The sequence below is a fragment of the Aristolochia californica genome, unplaced genomic scaffold (genome assembly GCF_029961685.1).
Source record: "Aristolochia californica isolate CCGP_79_NKW_82.1479 unplaced genomic scaffold, dmAriCali1.0.hap1 SCAF_2, whole genome shotgun sequence".
Classification (NCBI taxonomy): Eukaryota; Viridiplantae; Streptophyta; class Magnoliopsida; order Piperales; family Aristolochiaceae; genus Aristolochia; species Aristolochia californica.
This window is the reverse complement of record NW_027181881.1, coordinates 7,806,884-7,824,346: the sequence shown is the minus strand read 5'-3', so window position 1 is coordinate 7,824,346 and position 17,463 is coordinate 7,806,884. Positions and strand designations below refer to the sequence as shown.

Genomic DNA, 17,463 nt, shown 5'->3' with positions numbered 1-17,463 from the left:
GACACTATTATTGCATATGAATGTTCCTAAATCTTTTTGGGCAGATGCAGTTTTAACTTCGTGCTACTTGGTTAATCGTATGCCCTCAACTGTTTTGAGTGGTCAAGTTTCACTTCAGGTTTTAAAACCCAATTGTAAATTATTTGGTGTGGTTCCTTGTATTTTTGGATGTACCTATTTTGTTCAAATGCTTGGAACTTCGGTCGATAAGTTGTCACCTCGGTCTATCAAATGTATTTTTTTTGAATATTCTCGTCAACAAAAAGGGTACAAATGTTATGATCCTATTCGACGGAAAACATATGTGCCAGCCAATGTGACCTTTTTTTAACATACTCCATATTTTTCATCATCTATTGAGCTTCCTGTATCACCTGAATCTCCTTCAGACTGTCCTGTTCTTATTATAGTTTTGGATGTACCAGTGTCATCGAGTTCTTCATTGCCTCTTTTTGTTTACAACCGTCACTCTCATACTCCTGCAGTGCTTCCAACAGTTACCTCTACAGAGCTCTCTTCTCATGATCCACCAACTTCCTCATTGCCTGCAGATCCTGTTGTCTCTGATTTGGACCTGCCTATTAGTCTACGAAAAGGTAAATGGTCTTGTACTTCTCATCCGATATCCAAATATGTGTCACTTGATTTTTTATCCCCATCCTTCAAGTCCTTTGCTATGTCATTGTCTACTTCCCATATACCTCGTTTAGTGTAGGAAGCCTTGTGCTCTCCAGAATGAAAACAAGCATTGGATGATGAGGATATGAGTGCTTTGGTGTTTTTGGGAACATGGAATCTATGTGATCCACCTACAGGAGCAGCTATTGTGGGGTGTCGTTGGGTTTTTACTATCAAATATAATGTCGATGGCTCTATTGAACAGTACAAAGCTCGGTTGGTAGCGAAAGGGTATACGCAGACTTTTGGAGTTGATGTCTTTGAGACATTCTCTCCTGTGGCCCGACTTACTTCGGTACGTATCTTAATATTTGTGGCTGTTAATAAGGGTTGGCCTCTCTTTCAACTCGATGTGAAGAATGCCTTTTTATATGGTGATCTACATGAGGAAGTGTATATGGAGTAACCTCCTGGGTATGTTGCTCAGGGGGAGACAAAAAAGGTGTGTAAGCTGCAGAAAGTTATTTATGGACTTAAATATAGTCCATGGGCCTGGTTTGAAAAGTTTAGTGATGTGGTACTACAATTTGGGTTCTATAGGAATCATTGTGATCATTCTATGTTCTTACTTAAAAGGAAGACTGGTATAGTGATTTTGGTTGTCTATGTAGATGACATTGTGTTATCTGGTGATGCTCTTAATGGTATTACAGAAGTTAAACAATATCTGGCCACACATTTTCAGACAAAGGATTTGGGCTCTCTCAAGTACTTTCTTGGCATTGAAGTCACTCGTAGCAAGTGAGGTATTGTTCTTTCTCAGAGAAAATATATATTGGATATGTTACAGGAGTATGGTTTATTAGGTGTTAAACCTATAGCCCTATGGAAGTTAATCATAATCTACATGACACCCTGGGTCCTACACTCAAGGATAAAACTCAATACCGACGGTTAGTAGGTAAACTGATCTATGCTACAGTTACCAGGCCGGATATTTCATTTGCTGTAGGAGTTGTGAGCCAGTTCATGGAAAATCCTCAAAAAGTTCATTTAGAAGCTGCTCAAAGGATTTTGAAGTACTTGAAAGGTGCACCTAGAAAAGGTTTTCTGTATACTCATAGTGGGAAAATTGATGTACTTGGGTATTCTTATGCTGATTATGCTGGGTGTAAGATGGATAAACGTTCTACATCAGGCTACTGTTGATTTGTTGGAGGCAACCTGATAAGTTGGAAAAGTAAGAAACAGACAGTTGTGGCTAGGTCTAGTGCAGAGGCCGAGTATCGAGCAATTGCTCATACAGTTAGTGAGCTTATGTGGATTAAGTCTATGCTTCTTGAGTTTGGTTTTATGTTACCTGACCCTATGGTTATGAATTGTGATAACTAGGCAGCCATTTTTATTGCCAGTAACCCTGTATTCCATGAGAGAACGAAACATATAGAGGTTGATTGCCACTTCATTAGAGATGCAGTTATGCAGGGGAAGGTGGCAACTCCTTATGTAAAGTCTTCAAACCAGTTGGGAGATATATTTACCAAGCCTTTGGGGAGACTTGACCTATGTATCCTTTAGTGACAAGCTGGGATTGTTTGATGTCTACTCTCCAGCTTGAGGGGGAGTGTTAAAATACAAGTTCAGGGGTTTTTTGGTCATTTCTTAGATTTTCAATATTACATTTTTCTCTTATGGTATGGCTATTAGATAGAGAATGTCTTATTTTATCTCTAGTTAAAATTTCATTCAATTTAGACATGTATTTTAGGAGATGTGTAATTTTGAGTATTGAAGGGCATTTTTGTCCTATTGTAAAATTTCACTTAAACTCTGATTATAAAGAAGCAGGAAGGGCCTTTCTGGCTCGGATTCCAAGGCAACAAAGCTGCCTCTCTTCTAGAAATCCATTTTCTCTTCTATTTTCTCCCCAAATCACCTATTTTTCAGAAGTAATGCACTATCTGAAACAAAACTTTCAAACAATAGATCTTGGATAGTTAAGGTACTTATTTGGTTATAGTAGTGGCTCGAGGCAAGGATGAAGTGGTGTTATCCCAACGAAATTTATCATAGATTTGTTGCAGGAATATGTGAGCAAAACCAGTTGATAGTCCTATAGATCTTAATCCAAATTTTCATGATCATCAAAATCCTGTGATGAAAGATAAAACAGAATATCAGAGATTAGTTGGTAAGCTTCTCTTTGCCACAGTGACTAGACCTTACATTTCCTTCGCAGTTGGTGTGGTAAGTATTTGAAAGGAGATCTAGGTCTGGGACTTCTATAAGTCTCATGGGCATATTGATATTAAGGGATACTCAAATGCTGATTATGTTGGGTCAAATCTTGACAAAAAACCCTACTTCAGGATATTGTACATTTGTAGGCGGCAACTTTGTGAGTAGGAGAAGCAAAAAACAAACATTAGTTGCAGGATGAAATGCTAAAGCAGAGTATAGAGCATATACATTGAAATGCTGAGCTTATGTGGGTTAAAGTTGTTCTTGTGAATTTATGAAATGACATTCAAGGACCTATGATGATGGGGTGTGATAACCATGCTATTGCTATCTTCGTAGCAAACAACCTGGTATTTCATGAGAGGATAAAACATATAGAGGTGGATTGTTACTTTATTCGGGATGTGGTGCTGAGCAACAAAATTGTTACTCATTATGTAAAGTCAACTGATCAACTTGGTAATGTCTTTACCAAACCCCAAAGGAAACGTGAGTTAAAAATAATTTGTGACAAACTTGGCCTTTATGATATTTATGGTCTAATGATTGTTGGAGTTGAGGAGTATTATTGTCTTTTTATGTGTACATGTGGTCCATTTAGGTTATTTAGTTTTGGTGAAGTGATAGAATTTCTTTGGGTGTCTTTTGTTTCAGTTATTTGCTGATTAACTTTCTAGGTAAAATAGTTATAGAAGGGCAATTTGGTCCTTTCATATAATATTCATTTGAGCAGCACAATATATGGTTAGGACTCAATTTCTGACTCGTAACATGGTGTGTGTCTTCTTCATTTCGTTCTATATCTTCTTCATTGCTTCTCCTTTTCTTCTTCAAGACTTCTGTTGTTCAGAATTTGTCAATGATTTGACTCAAAGCAATTATCCGACTACAGTTGACACCATGTTTTATTTTGCAGGAGGCCTGATGGCTATGAGTTCCATATTTGTAGTGACCAACTCGCTGCTTCTACAGCTCCATGGTAGGAAAAAGCGCAAACAGTCGTCACAGAATGCCAATCCTTGAAAGACAGATGAAGAGAACTGCTAACGTCTGTTTTTCCGTGCTGCCGAGCTAAGGTGTAAAAGGATTTCCATGAATCTGCCCGATTTCCATCAGTCGACATTTCGTAGGGAATTTGCGGGTGTCGTTGTGGCTATCTACCTGCTAAGCATGGACGCAGTAGGCTTGCCCAGCCTTCTCCTTGTTGTCTAATTCCAGTTTTATGTTAATATCTGCAAGTGAATGTAGCATCCTCAGTCGGACGATATGCAGCTCATAAAACGAATTCGCAGGTCCCCAGGACATTTTTCTGGTTTTACACATTATTTCATCTATTCTTGAGAATATTAAATGGGCACACAGCGTCCATTTCTTGTATTCGGTGGAAGGTTAACAACCGAAGAGCCAGACATGTAGGAAATGGAGACGAGCGCTGTTGGTTTGTTTTCCATAAAATTTAGGACAATATTTGTTTCAGTTTTTTAAAAGGTTTCCTTCCATAAAGGAAGACTTTAAAGTTAGATATGGTTAACTCTCACCATATCTTCCATGAGAATATTAAAGAAACCGGGCTTCATCGGTTGGTTTACATATATATAAAATGGCACAAGTGACACAAGAGTTACATTAAACATAGAGAACATATATTTTTTACCTTGTTGTTTGCTACAAGCAAAATTCTTTTCTTTGAAGACTCATACTCAAAAAAATAAAAAACCTGTCCAAGAGAGAAAAGTGCGATTTCAGATTACTTGTTCAGCTATTTAGTCTTTATAAATAAGACATTCACGTGAGAGGAAGATTCTAAGCAAGATTAAAGTTCGATGTTAATATAGGTCTTCACATCAGATGAAACTGCTTAAATCTAAGTGGTATTAAATGGTAAATTTGCTTGACTTGTTATGGAAATAACATTTAATGTTAATGTTTAAGAATCTCATTAAGGGGGGGTTAGTGCCCTAAATGGATTCTTGAAGATCAAGTTTATGTTCAATATGAAGATCATGTCAGTCATGTACATGAAGATCATCTTTGTATTTAGTGTTATTGTTGACGCCTTCATGTACAGGAAAATAGTTTTCAGTGAATAGTGCCCACTTATTAGAAAAACATAAAAAACAAGAAAATCCTTAAACCTGTACAGTACACTTATAATTACAACATAATCCTCGAACCCTAAATTAGGTAAAACAATCATTATTACTATACGAGTAACAATGTATAATTAAAATATATTAATATATTTATTAATTGAATTAGATATGTTATTGTGCATTAATATGGTAATTACGTGAGGCAATGAAATACGCACATAATTAATTACAAGTAATAAATAAATAACGTTATAAATAACAAAAACGAAAGTAATATGTTTAGCTATTAATTTATTAACAACATATGATATACTATAGCCTAAAATGAATGTTTTAAGAGGCAAAATTGATCTAATCATAACTTTAATACACTATATATTTGTACGTAATATTACCACTATTAAATCACTAATATAATACAATAAATAAAAAATAAAAATAATGAGTAAATAAAGAATTATTTTATTAAAAACGTAATATGTGTAGTATTAATTGATAATATATTTCCAAAAAATTAAAATTAATCAATTGATCAAATACATATTGTAACTATATTTTATGTATCAAACTTAAATATCTAGTTTAATATAGTAATAAAATTTAATAAATATAATATATAAATAAATATACAACTTTATTACTAATGTAATAGAGTTTTATTGTAATAACCAGTTCGTGATTAGTATTAAAATCATCAAATTACAAGTTTAGTACATAAGAACAACACATGTTCAAATACAATAAAAGATACAATCATCAGTTATCATTCCACATGCAAGTCGCTATGTCATCTCGAAATTGTGTGGCTCTTGTGGATTCTAATGCATGCTGCCTCTGAAAGCTTGTTACTTGGGTATCCTCTTCCACAAGACCATCTTATATAACAGAAATACCTATGGATCACTATTATAAATTAACTAAAACTGATGTTATGATCTTTTATTTTGAAAGTCTATACATTATTCATGTTGATTTTGGACCTAAATAAAGCCCTGTTAATAACTCCATATTGAAATAATGGACACACCATCGCATCAAAAGTAGAAATATGTCCCCAAGGGCAAGCAAAATTCTTGCTACCGTCCATTAACAAAGTTAAGGGTTTGTCGGTGCCTTTTCCAAAATTGTTGGAATTTTGTTTTAAAAGCAAATGGATTTCTTAGGAGCATTAGTACTTTATAATTTCATGGGAAGGGATATCTCCAAGGAAGCAAGAAAACAATGCATGTAGAAAAACATAGTAAATATGAGGAACATGCTTCCCTCTGCCCTCCCAACCCCCTGTTAAATGTAAGTGAATTCCTCTTTTCTCCATCACTCTTGCCTCTTGTACCCTAACCGCTTCTTCCTAGACTCTCTTCACTTCATTCTTCTTCTCCTTCTTCACTTGGAATGGTTATAAGCATGAAACCCTAGAATCTAACAAATTCTAAGTAGCTCTTTCAAGGTCATAGTCTTAAAGTTAGCATTCTCACAAATGATTATCTTTCTCATATCTCTTGACTTTGGAAGAGCCTTGAGAAGCTTGTCATTTTGCCTGTATGGAGAAATCTCCATTCCAAGTATATTTAACTCATATATGATATAACTGAACCAAGAGTTTATTTTCAGAAATTGATTCATCAATTTTCATTTTGAATTTATCATGTTGGGCTATTGGGACGCTGGTCCTAGAGTCCTCAACCCGTGTAGTTCCTTCATGGCTCCTAATTTATCACAAAATTCTTTTTGTAATTTTACATATAGAGACTCAATTGGATTCATTTGGATCTAAGGCACATAATAGGATATTAATTGCCTTATAGTTTGTTTTGAGTTTCTCTCCATCTTCCCTAGTGAGCTCATTATATTCTTTTCAAATTAAGTCACCATTCTCTAATTTTTTAGTGGCTCATATGGCCCATTCTTGGGCACGTACTACATATCCCAATCCATGGATTGGACGAAGAACTCCATTCTTACCGTCCAATAACCATATTTTAGTCCATTAAATAATGGGGTGGGGGGGGGGGGGGGGGGGGGGTGTGTTGGGTGATTATCCTTTGAGAAGGAGCAATTTTTCTTCAAATGTCATGAAATCTAAATAATGAAATCAAATAGGATTTTGATTTCAAAAGTTTATGGGTTTGCTCTGATACCAATTGTTGGCCCGGGTGGCGTCTCAAGAGGGGAGTGAATTGAGATACTACAAATTCAAAATGTAGTGCTCAAAAGAAAAATTAAAGCAAGAATTAGTTAAACATGCACACACTACAAGATTTGAACACAAAGCTGTTTTGTTATCGATGTTGCCCTCTTGGTATTCACTACCCAAAAACTCTTGCTTTGGAAATTCTACTAATAAGCTCTAATAGATGGAAATTACATAAAAGTGATTCAGCTCTCTTCTAAGCCACATGTATATGCTCAAATACACGAATTTGCAAATATCCTTAGAGATGGAATGACTAGATTTTAACTCTAGCAACCTCTCCTATCTAGATTCTAGGTTGTAGATCAACATATGGAATAAAAAACGAAAATAAGAAAGAAAATTTTACACCCTTGATATATTGGAGAAACAACCTTCTCCTTGAGATACCCAATCCTCCAACCTTTGATGCTCAAGAGAGACCATTTCTGGAGCTTGAACTAATGTGATGCAAGGATAGGATAAATTTGAGAGATGGAAATTTTGCAAGATTTTAACTTTATTTCTCACAAAAGTGGATTTGTAAAGAATTTTAAGTGAAAATGGCACTGAATGCACTTAGTTTAAAAATAAATGCTCTATAATTGCTTTAAGGCGCGTCTGGTGGAGTATTTATAATTTTCCAAACCAAACTAGTCGTTATGTAGCCATTTTCAAAAAACTGACAGACCCATTGATTGATCAATGAAAATGTATGATCGATCAATCGTGTGTAACGATTATATTTTTATGAGTCCATAGGCTTGTTGATCGATCACATGATTGATCAATACAATTTTAAGCCTTTAGAAAAATTAAGTTGATCAATCCGTCCAACTTGATTGATTGATCATGCAGTGAGGATCTGGCTATGCAAAACTAAGTATGATCGATCAATACAATGGGTACGATTGATCACACTTTATGTCCCTTATAAGCATGGTTTTTTCTGATCAATTAAATCCACTTGGTTGATTGATCATGCTTTATATTGCTTGCCAGTTTGCACTCTAGATGATTGATCGTTACTAAATAATGATCAATCATGCCAATATCTAGTTTTCTGAATTAGGCTATGAAACATGATAAAAATGATCCTCAAGGATGTTAGCAAGTTTAAAAACATTGATATGCATCGAAAAAACATGATTTGAAAGAAATATGTTCCTAAAGCTCCAAATACTCTTGTGAACCTCAAAATCGTAGTTTCTGTATTGTCTTCTTACATGATTAGAGTTCTTGAGACTTTTTAATACTCCTTAGATTCTAATCTTAAAATCTTCATTTCTTCACTTGTAGGTGTTTCTATTGACCGTATGTTGACTACCTTCTTGATTTGATGATGTTGGAAGATGGGCTCAAGCCCACACGACCAAGAAAGGCCCACATATCCAAGTGTGTTGGAAGATGGGCCCAAACCCATAAGATATGGATCCACCATGATCACACAAGCTGGTGGGAGCCACCATGATCACGTGAGGTGACATTATGAGTCTTACACAATAAGAAGTCTTACACAAGAAGAAGTCTCACAGATCAACAATTATTAATCGAGTCGAGCCGAGCTCGAACCTGCCTATGTTTGAGTTGGGTTTGATTTAAATATTTCAAGCTCGAGCCAAGCCCAACCTCGAGCCGAATAATTTTAACTGAGTTCAAGCTTAAGGTCGAACCAAGATCGAGCTCCAACCTACATTTAAAATTTTACTTAAAATTGGGCATGACCTCTACATAAAAGAGAAACATATCTTTAGTGTTTTAGTATCCACACCACAACCCCCCCCCCCCCCCCCCCCCCCCCCCCCACACACACACACACACACACACACACACACACCAGACCTGCCTAGTAATACATAGCCCTTCTAGCTTCATCATATGCAAGCGTAGCTTTTGTGGTTGTGGCAAAAGTGCCCAAAGTGCCAGCATTCAGTGATAACAAAGCACATATTATTACTCAATCTGAAAAGAACAATGATGACTACACTGAACTAATTATGACAATGGTACAAAATACACATAAAAGAAGAACAATATAAACTTCTGATACCACAATAGATAACCAACTGTAACTCAGAATAGCCATCATATAATAGCTACACTTCTAGTATGAATGAATCATGTGATCATATGAGAAACAATTGATATGAACTAAAATTCAATCAGTATCAAGTGAACAAGCCAATTATAGATATGCTAAAGGGAAGTTGATTAAACGACCACCAATTATATGCACAACCTAATAGTATAAAAAAAAATATCGGAACCTATGCATGTCTAAGAATCCAAAAAGTCTAAAACATCAAAAGCAATCTCTAGCATAAAACCAAGGGCGAGCATCAAAAATAAGTTTCACGAAAGCCCAAATCCCATAAATGGGACAAGAGGAGGAATCGCAAAATCTCCAGTCAAACATGATGCTTTCGGAAAATGAAACATGTGTTCGTCAGAAAACCTCCCGAACAAAAATTAAACAACATAACTTGCATCTACCAATTCCACTGAACTTCAAAGTCAATAACTCCCCATCCCATCAAAACAAAAGAGAAAATAAAAATTGGCACCAACATGAGTACTCAAATATAGCGCGGAAACATTAGAAACAACTTGTAGCTAAAAATTCTTGAATTTATCCTAATCATTCGATGCCGCCCCTCGGCCCATCTTCCTTAAAGCATCAATCTCTTGTTGTTGTTGTTTTTTCACTTAATTACATGAGTATCTCTCTCGTAGCTTCTTGATGGAATCGCATAGCTTGAGCGTTTGGGAGCGCTTACGAACCATGATCTGGAGGCAGAGTCGAATAAGCAATTTCTTATTCTCCATTGCTCTCACTTTTTAGAAAAGAATCAAAACCTTGTTTCTCCACAAAATATAAACCTCTCATGGCAGTCGAATCATGACAACCAAAATCAAGAACTCAAGATAGTATTATACTTTGCTACTAAGTCATGGAGAAAGAAGAGAGGTTTCCCCCTTCCACCTCTGGCGCCAGTTGTTGGCTCCAGACTTTCGCACTATCCTGGCATGAAGGTTTTTCAATTTTCGCTCTCCTTCTCCTCATCTACGACTCGTCCCGACTCCCGAATCCTTACCCTAGGTTTAAATAAACGAGCTGCTTCGCGAGCTCGCGAATCGAATCGAGCCTCATTCATGTTCGCCTCATTTACTTAAACGGGTCGGAAACCCGATCTTGAATTCAATTAAAGATCGGGTTGATTTGTGTCAAACTAAGATGGAAATGAGCTGACCTTGAGCTACGCACGAATCGGCTCAGTTCAATGCCACCCCTACTCTCATGTACTTAAACGAGTCAGAAACCCGATCTTGAATCAATTCAAGATCGGGTTTATTTGGATCAAACCGATCTAGAACCGAGCCGACCTCGAATTACTCGTGAACCGGCTCAGTTCAATGCCACCCCTACTTACGTGTGTAGGGGTGGCATTGTTAGTAAATAAGGAAAAATTTCATCGATATAGCATAAAATTGTAATTATGCAAGGTGGTTTATGTCCTCTTATGTCCTTTTTCTTTTGAAGCATGAAGCCCTAAAGGCATTGTAGTCATTGTAAATAGCTTCACACTACTATAAATATAGCCTCAAGTCATGGGGTAGAGTATTCAAGTTCATACACCTCTCTCTTTTCCTCTTCATTCTGTCCCCTGGTTTCTTCTCTCCTCTCTCCTCTCTCCTCTCTCCCAAGAGCTAACTATGTGAAAAAGTTCAGAAGGAGAAACACTATAGCATTGTCAAAGTTAGGAGTGACCTTGAATGAGAATTTAAAAATTCACATTTCAAGGTATATTGCACAAAACATGGTATAGCCCATACATTCTTAGCTCCTCGAACTCCTCAACAAAACGGTGTTATGGAGAGAAGCAATAGAACTTTAATTGAGATGGCAAGAGTTATGCTACATGCATAACACATGCCACATAAATTTTGGGCTGAAGCCATAAATACTGCTTGCTATATCATAAAATCGAGTAATCATAAGGCCCATTCTCAACAAAACTATTTATGTTTTATACAGGTACCCTTTTCAACATTGCTTATTTTATGTTGAATTTATGGAAAAGAAAAATATTTCATTGACTTCATGTAATCGGAGTATATGAATCTCTATTTATAATAGAGGAAGGTAGTAGAGTCCGATTACAATTAAACTACCTTTGTCCCAATTACACCCAAACTCTAACAATTAAAGATAAGTCCTAGTATAATTAAATAACCCAATATAAATAGAAGACTAACATAACTAAAATACCTTTAAACTAAAACTCTTCTATGACACCTCCTTCCATAATAATTGTGGGTTTGTAAGGCTTCTTCTTGTGTAAGACTCATAATGCCACCTCATGTGATCATGGTGGGTCCTACCAACTCGTGTGAGCATGGTGGATCCATATCTTATGGGTTTAGGCCCATATTCCAACACACTTGGATATGTGGGCCTTCCTTGATCGTGTGGGTTTGGGCCCATCTTCCAACATAACCTTTGGAAGCAAAGTGTTCATGTTGAAAAACTTAAAGGAAAAACTAGGGAAGTTTGACTCTATGGTGGATATAGGAATTTTCTTGGGTTATTCATCTCATAGCAAGTCATATAGAGTTTATAAAAAGATATTTATGAGAGTCAATGAGTCGGTAGATGTTGAGTTTGATGACTATGATTCACCAATTCCAACTCCAACTCCATTTTTTTATGACGAAAAGGGAAACCCCTTCGATTCATTCCGGGATCTCAACCTCAAGACCAAAATCTTGAAGAGAGTCCAAATGACAGAAATAACCAAGAAGAGCCACCTATGGAGCCAATGAACTATAGGTTCATGGCTGATCACCCCTAGAACAAATCATTGGTGACCTTCAAAGCAAATTTGCATCTAGAAGAGAACTTGATGAAACTATGATAAATAATGCCTTTGTTTCTCAAATAGAGCCCAAAAGCTTTGTCGAAGCTAAAAAAGATGATTTTTGGATTATGACAATGCAATAGGAATTAAATCAATTTGAAAGAAACATAGTTTGGACTCTAGTATCTAGACCCCTAAATCAACAAATCATTGGAACTAAACGAGTTATTAGGAACAAAGCCAATGCGAAAAACCAAGTAATGAAAAAGAAAGCTAGGTTAGTTGCCAAAGGATATTATAACCAAGAATATGGAATTGATTTCAAAGAAACATACACACCCATGTCAAGACTAGAGGCTATTAGAATCCTATTAGCCTATGTTTGTCACATGAAATTCAAATTGTACTAAATGGATGTAAAAAGTTCATTGCTAAATGGGTAAATTCAAGAGGAAGTTTATGTTAAACAACACGAAGGGTTTGAAAAAATGAGCAAGTTTGACCATGTATAAAAGCATTATATGGGTCAAAGCAAGGTCCTAGAGTGTGGTATAAAATATTAAGTGAATTTTTAAACAAAAACGACTATTAGAGAGGTAGCATAGATAAGACTCCGTTTACTAAGAACCATGATCAAACAGAAAATGGAACATTCATAAATCAGTCCAAATACACACCCATGAAAATCTTAAGAGATTGTTAAAGGATTGCTTAAGGGTCTGTTTGGAACCCCATGGAAAGGAAAATAAAAGAAATTATTATTCCAAAAATAGTTAGTAAATAGGATAATTTTATCATTATCTCATTTTCACTAACTATTTTTAAGAATAATAATGGTCAAATTCTCATTTTCTTTTCTTTTCCTTTCGTTTCTAGGGGTTCCAAACAGACCCCAAGACAGGGACCTCAAACCGTCAACTCTGAGGATGAGATGAGCTCGAAACACAAGCCAACTAGTTCGAGTTCACCAAGAGGAGAAGGACCACTAAAGAAGCTACCTCCTCTATGGACTGACTGAGAGCATTAGAGGACGCAGTGGACAATGCTCGAGCCATCCAAGCAGCCATTTTTGCCACGCAAGAGCCTCTGAAGACCGGCCAAATCAAGATTAGAGCAAGTCAGCAGAGGATCGAGAGCATGCTCGAAACCATACTTAGTTGATCAGTTCCGCCATCCTAGTTTCCTAGTTGCCCTCCAACCTTACTTTTTGACTCCCTTTTGTTCTTAATTTGCATGTTATATGTGTATTTACATTTCAGCATATGTATTTACTAAAATTTTTTTAAAAATAAATCATATAAGAAATGGCCTTTGAGCCAAATTTTGTTACTCCTATTTACATTTATGTATATATTTGAGTATGACCAAAAAGGGGGGGAAAAATAAAGACCCATTCAACACACTAAAAATCACAAACTGAAGTTTAAAGTGTGAAATCAGATATGCATAGATTAAGGTGGAGCCATTTCTCAAACGTGGGCATTTTACTTAGCTTCAACCTTGGGGATGTAGTCATTTTTATTTTTTCAACATTAGGTTTTGTCATCATAAAAAAGGGGGAGATTGTTGACCGAGTGTTGGCTCCCTTCTTGATTTTGATGATAACAAAACTTAATTGAGTTGACAATTTCTAATCTAGTATTTCAGATACTTTTCCTTCAAGAGACATCAATTTCAAGGTCTAAAACATTGAATCATTAAAGGTTTCTCAAATACCTCAGCCTCATGAAATGTCAAGAACTCTTGAAGAAACCCCCCTATAAGAAGAAGAAAATTGAAGACTAGAATTTTAGGAATTGCTGAGAAATATAAAAAAACTTAGTCTATGTAAGAGAGTAGTCCAGTTCTCCAAAACGTGAGGTACAATGCAAATTTGGAGCTTTAAAAAAGCATACATATATTTTACATATGTCTGAACCACTTTGGATCAGGGGTGGCTTCGAACTGAGCCGGCTCGAGCTCGGCTCGGTTCGATTTGGTATTCCTAGATCTTGAACCGAGTTCGAGATCCAGATACGGCTCGTTTGAGGTAATGAGCCGAGCTCGACCGAATCAAGGTTCGGCTTAAAAGCTCGCAGCCGGCTCGTTAACGGATGAGTCACGGGATCGGGAGTGGAGGAGTACGCCAAGCCCCTCCCGTCCACCGCTCTGGCCACCTCTGTCGCCGTCGACAACTCCTCCTCGTCCGCTACATCCCCTTCCCTCTGATTTCTTCGTCTCCTCTGTTTCCGTCACCGCCGCCTCAGTCGCCAACGATAGGTCCTCCCCGGCATCGTGCCTTCGCTCCGCATCGTCTCGGCGAAAAACCAGTCCATTTAACTTTCCTAATAAAAATTTAAAATATTTCTTGTAATTTTCTTGTAAGTCTCTAATAGTAATAGGATTTTATTTAAAGGTTTTTTTGGAAATGTGTATCCTAATGTTTTTCCTAGAATATAAAATTTTAATCAGGGGCACTAATGAGGCCATGGTAAATTTATGGTCAGATTCAATAATTAAAAAATAAGGAATACGACATTTGGGGTAAAAAAGATTAATTTTGGTGGGTTCTAATCCATTATCGAGATTCAATCTCAAACATCCCCTATCATTCTTTTTTTAAAAATGTATACATAATTTTATAGATAATTTATTTGACATATATTTTATGTAGAGTATTAAATGTAGGTTAACCTCGAACTCGGCTAGAGCTCGAGCTCGAACTTGGTTTAAATTATTAGGCTCGAGCTCGATTACAATTTTAGGCTCGAGGCTAGGTCGGCTCGAGCTCGAGTTCGAAATCTTTAAATCAAGTTCGGCTCGAATATAGGAAGGTTCAGACTCAACTGGATTCGATGCCACCCTTATGCTCAATTTTAAGTAGAGGTCATGCCCAATTTTATGTAAAATGTATGCCCAATTTTATATACTATTTATTTGACGTATATTTTTTGAAAAGTTTTAAATGTATGTTGGAGCTCAAACTCAAGACATGTAATTTTTTAAAAGTTTTAAATGAATGTTGAAGCTCGAGCTCGGCTCAAACTCGGTTAAAATTATTCGGCTCGAGCTAGATAAAAATTTTAGGCTCGAGGCTAGGCTCAGCTCGAGCTCGAGTTCAAAATATTTAAATCAGGCTCAACTCGAACATAGGCAGGTTCAGGCTCGGCTCGGCTTGATGCCACCCCTACATCGGATCATTAATTCCCATGCTTTAAAAGTCTACAAAGTAAATTCGCACTAGAATGATCGATTACCATCAGCCAATGATCAATCAACTAGAAGTGCACAAGCCAAAAATATAAAACATTATCAATCAACCAAGGTTGATTGATCGATCATCCATAATATGGCCAAACTATGCTATAAAGCATGATCGATCAACCCATTTGGACTGATCGATCAATATTTTCTAGGAATTTTGATTGATCGATTATACCATTGACATTGATTGATCTATTTAAAATGTTAGACGCAATGAGAAGATATTGATCGATCATACCTGTTGAATTTATGGAAAAGAGAAATACTTCATTGACTTCTTATAATCAGAGTACATGAACCTCTATTTATAATAGAGGAATGCAGTAGAGTCCAATTACAATTAAACTACCCCTGTCCCAATAAAACCCAGACTCTAACACTTAAAGAAGTCTCAGCATAATTAAATAACTCAATATAAATAGAAGCCAAAAACATAACTCAAACTAGAACTCTTCTATGATGATGTGACCATAAGATAAAGATGTCAGCTCGTGTCTATCTTTGTGGGTCCTACTTGATCCTCTAACCAACTCGTGGTTATCTTTGTGAGTCATTCTTGATCTTCCAACCAGCTTGTGGTTATCTTTGTAAGTCCCACATGATCTTCCAACTTATGTGATAAGGATGCCAGCTCATGGTAATCATGGTGGGTCCTACTTCTTATGGATTTGGGCCCATCTTACAATAATCTTAGATATATGGGTCTTCCTTGGTCGCGTGGGCTTGAGCTCATCTTCCAAACAATACCATTGATCAATAAGGCACATTTTGGTAGAAAAATAGTCGTTATACACGATTGATTGATCAACCACTTTACATTGTTTAATCAATGTAAACTCAAGGTTTTCAAAAAGGGCAAAAAATAGCTAGTTTGGCTTGGGGAACTTATAAATACCCCACCAAAACTCTCATTGAGAATTTAATGAGCTTTTATTGGTATATCTACCAACATTTCCTCTCAACATCTTGAAATTCTTCATGAAGTGTATTTTTTAGAAAGAGTGAGCCAAAACTTTGGAAAATTCCATTCTCTTTTCTCATACAATCTCCATTGGGTACATCTTAGTCAAGCTCCAAAATGCTTCATTGTGCTACAAAGGATAAGATTTCTCTCTAACTAATAAGGATGTAAGTTTTTACCTTCCTTTTTTATTTTTCATTTCAGATAGGTTCATCTAGAACCTCATTAAATCTAGATAGAAAGGTGTTGGTCTGGCTGGCTTCTCAAGAGGGGGGTGAATTGAGAATATCAAATAAAATCGAGTTGTGCTTGTAACAAAAGATCATGTATAAAAGCAATTCAAAGTAAATTGAAACATTCACACACTTAAGGACAAATAATTTTTTTTGTTATTGATGTTCCCCTAGTGGTAGTCACCTCCCAAGAACCTTTGCCTGAGAAAATTTCACTTTTTAAAAAGCTCTAATAGTTAGAATTACATAAAAAATAATTCATCTCTCTTTAGCCATGTGTAGCTCAATACACATTTTTTACAATGCTAATCTCCTTAAGAGATTGCTGCTAGATTCTTTCTATCTAGATTCTATAGGTTCTAGATGAACCTTTCACAAATTCAAGTAAAAGAAAGGTACAAATATACCCTTAGTTGGAGAGATACTTCTCCTTGAGAGATTCAAGCTTCCTCTTCCTTTGTAGCATGATGTGAAATGATGAAGGAGCTTTGACTATGTGAATTCAAGGACTTGATGAAAGAGATGTGGAATTTTCCAAAGTATGCGGCTCTCTCTTTCGCTCTAAAGAAATTTCAAAGGAATTTACAAGATTGAGAATAATGGCTTGAAGTATTTGCCAATAAATGCTCATTAACTTCTCAATACATGGTTTGTGGGGTATTTATAGCTTCCCCTACTCAAAATAGCCATTATTTAGCCATTTACAAAAATATATACTTGTTGAAACCAGTGCGCTAAAAGGCTCAAACCTTTTAGGGAAGCAACCCCACGGATCTTATACGGGGACTGGTCCGGTCGATACAAACAAATATTCCAATACTCCCCCGCATGGGGAAAACCTGTGGACAAACTCACGGGAAAAACCCGGGACAAATTAACCAAAAAAACCCGGGACAAATTAACCAAAAAAACCCGGGACAAATTAACCAAAAAAACCCGGGACATATTCACCAGAAATACCTGGGACAAATTCGGTGGGAGCGGGACTCAAACTCGGGACCAACCTGCTCTGATACCATGTTTAAACTAGTGCACTAAAAGGCTC

General features: G+C 36.4%; 1 protein-coding gene across 1 annotated transcript in view; it reads left to right on the top strand.

The window, feature by feature from the left end:
- LOC137956360 (copper-transporting ATPase PAA2, chloroplastic) overlaps positions 1 to 4,236 on the top strand; it is a 77,826-nt gene extending 73,590 nt beyond the window's left edge. The window contains exon 17 of the mRNA XM_068803827.1: positions 3,776 to 4,236. Coding sequence (XP_068659928.1) covers positions 3,776 to 3,882 — 107 coding nt within the window. The 3' untranslated portion in view covers positions 3,883 to 4,236. The remainder of the gene's footprint in view (positions 1 to 3,775) is intronic.
- The last annotated feature ends 13,227 nt before the right edge of the window (positions 4,237 to 17,463 follow it).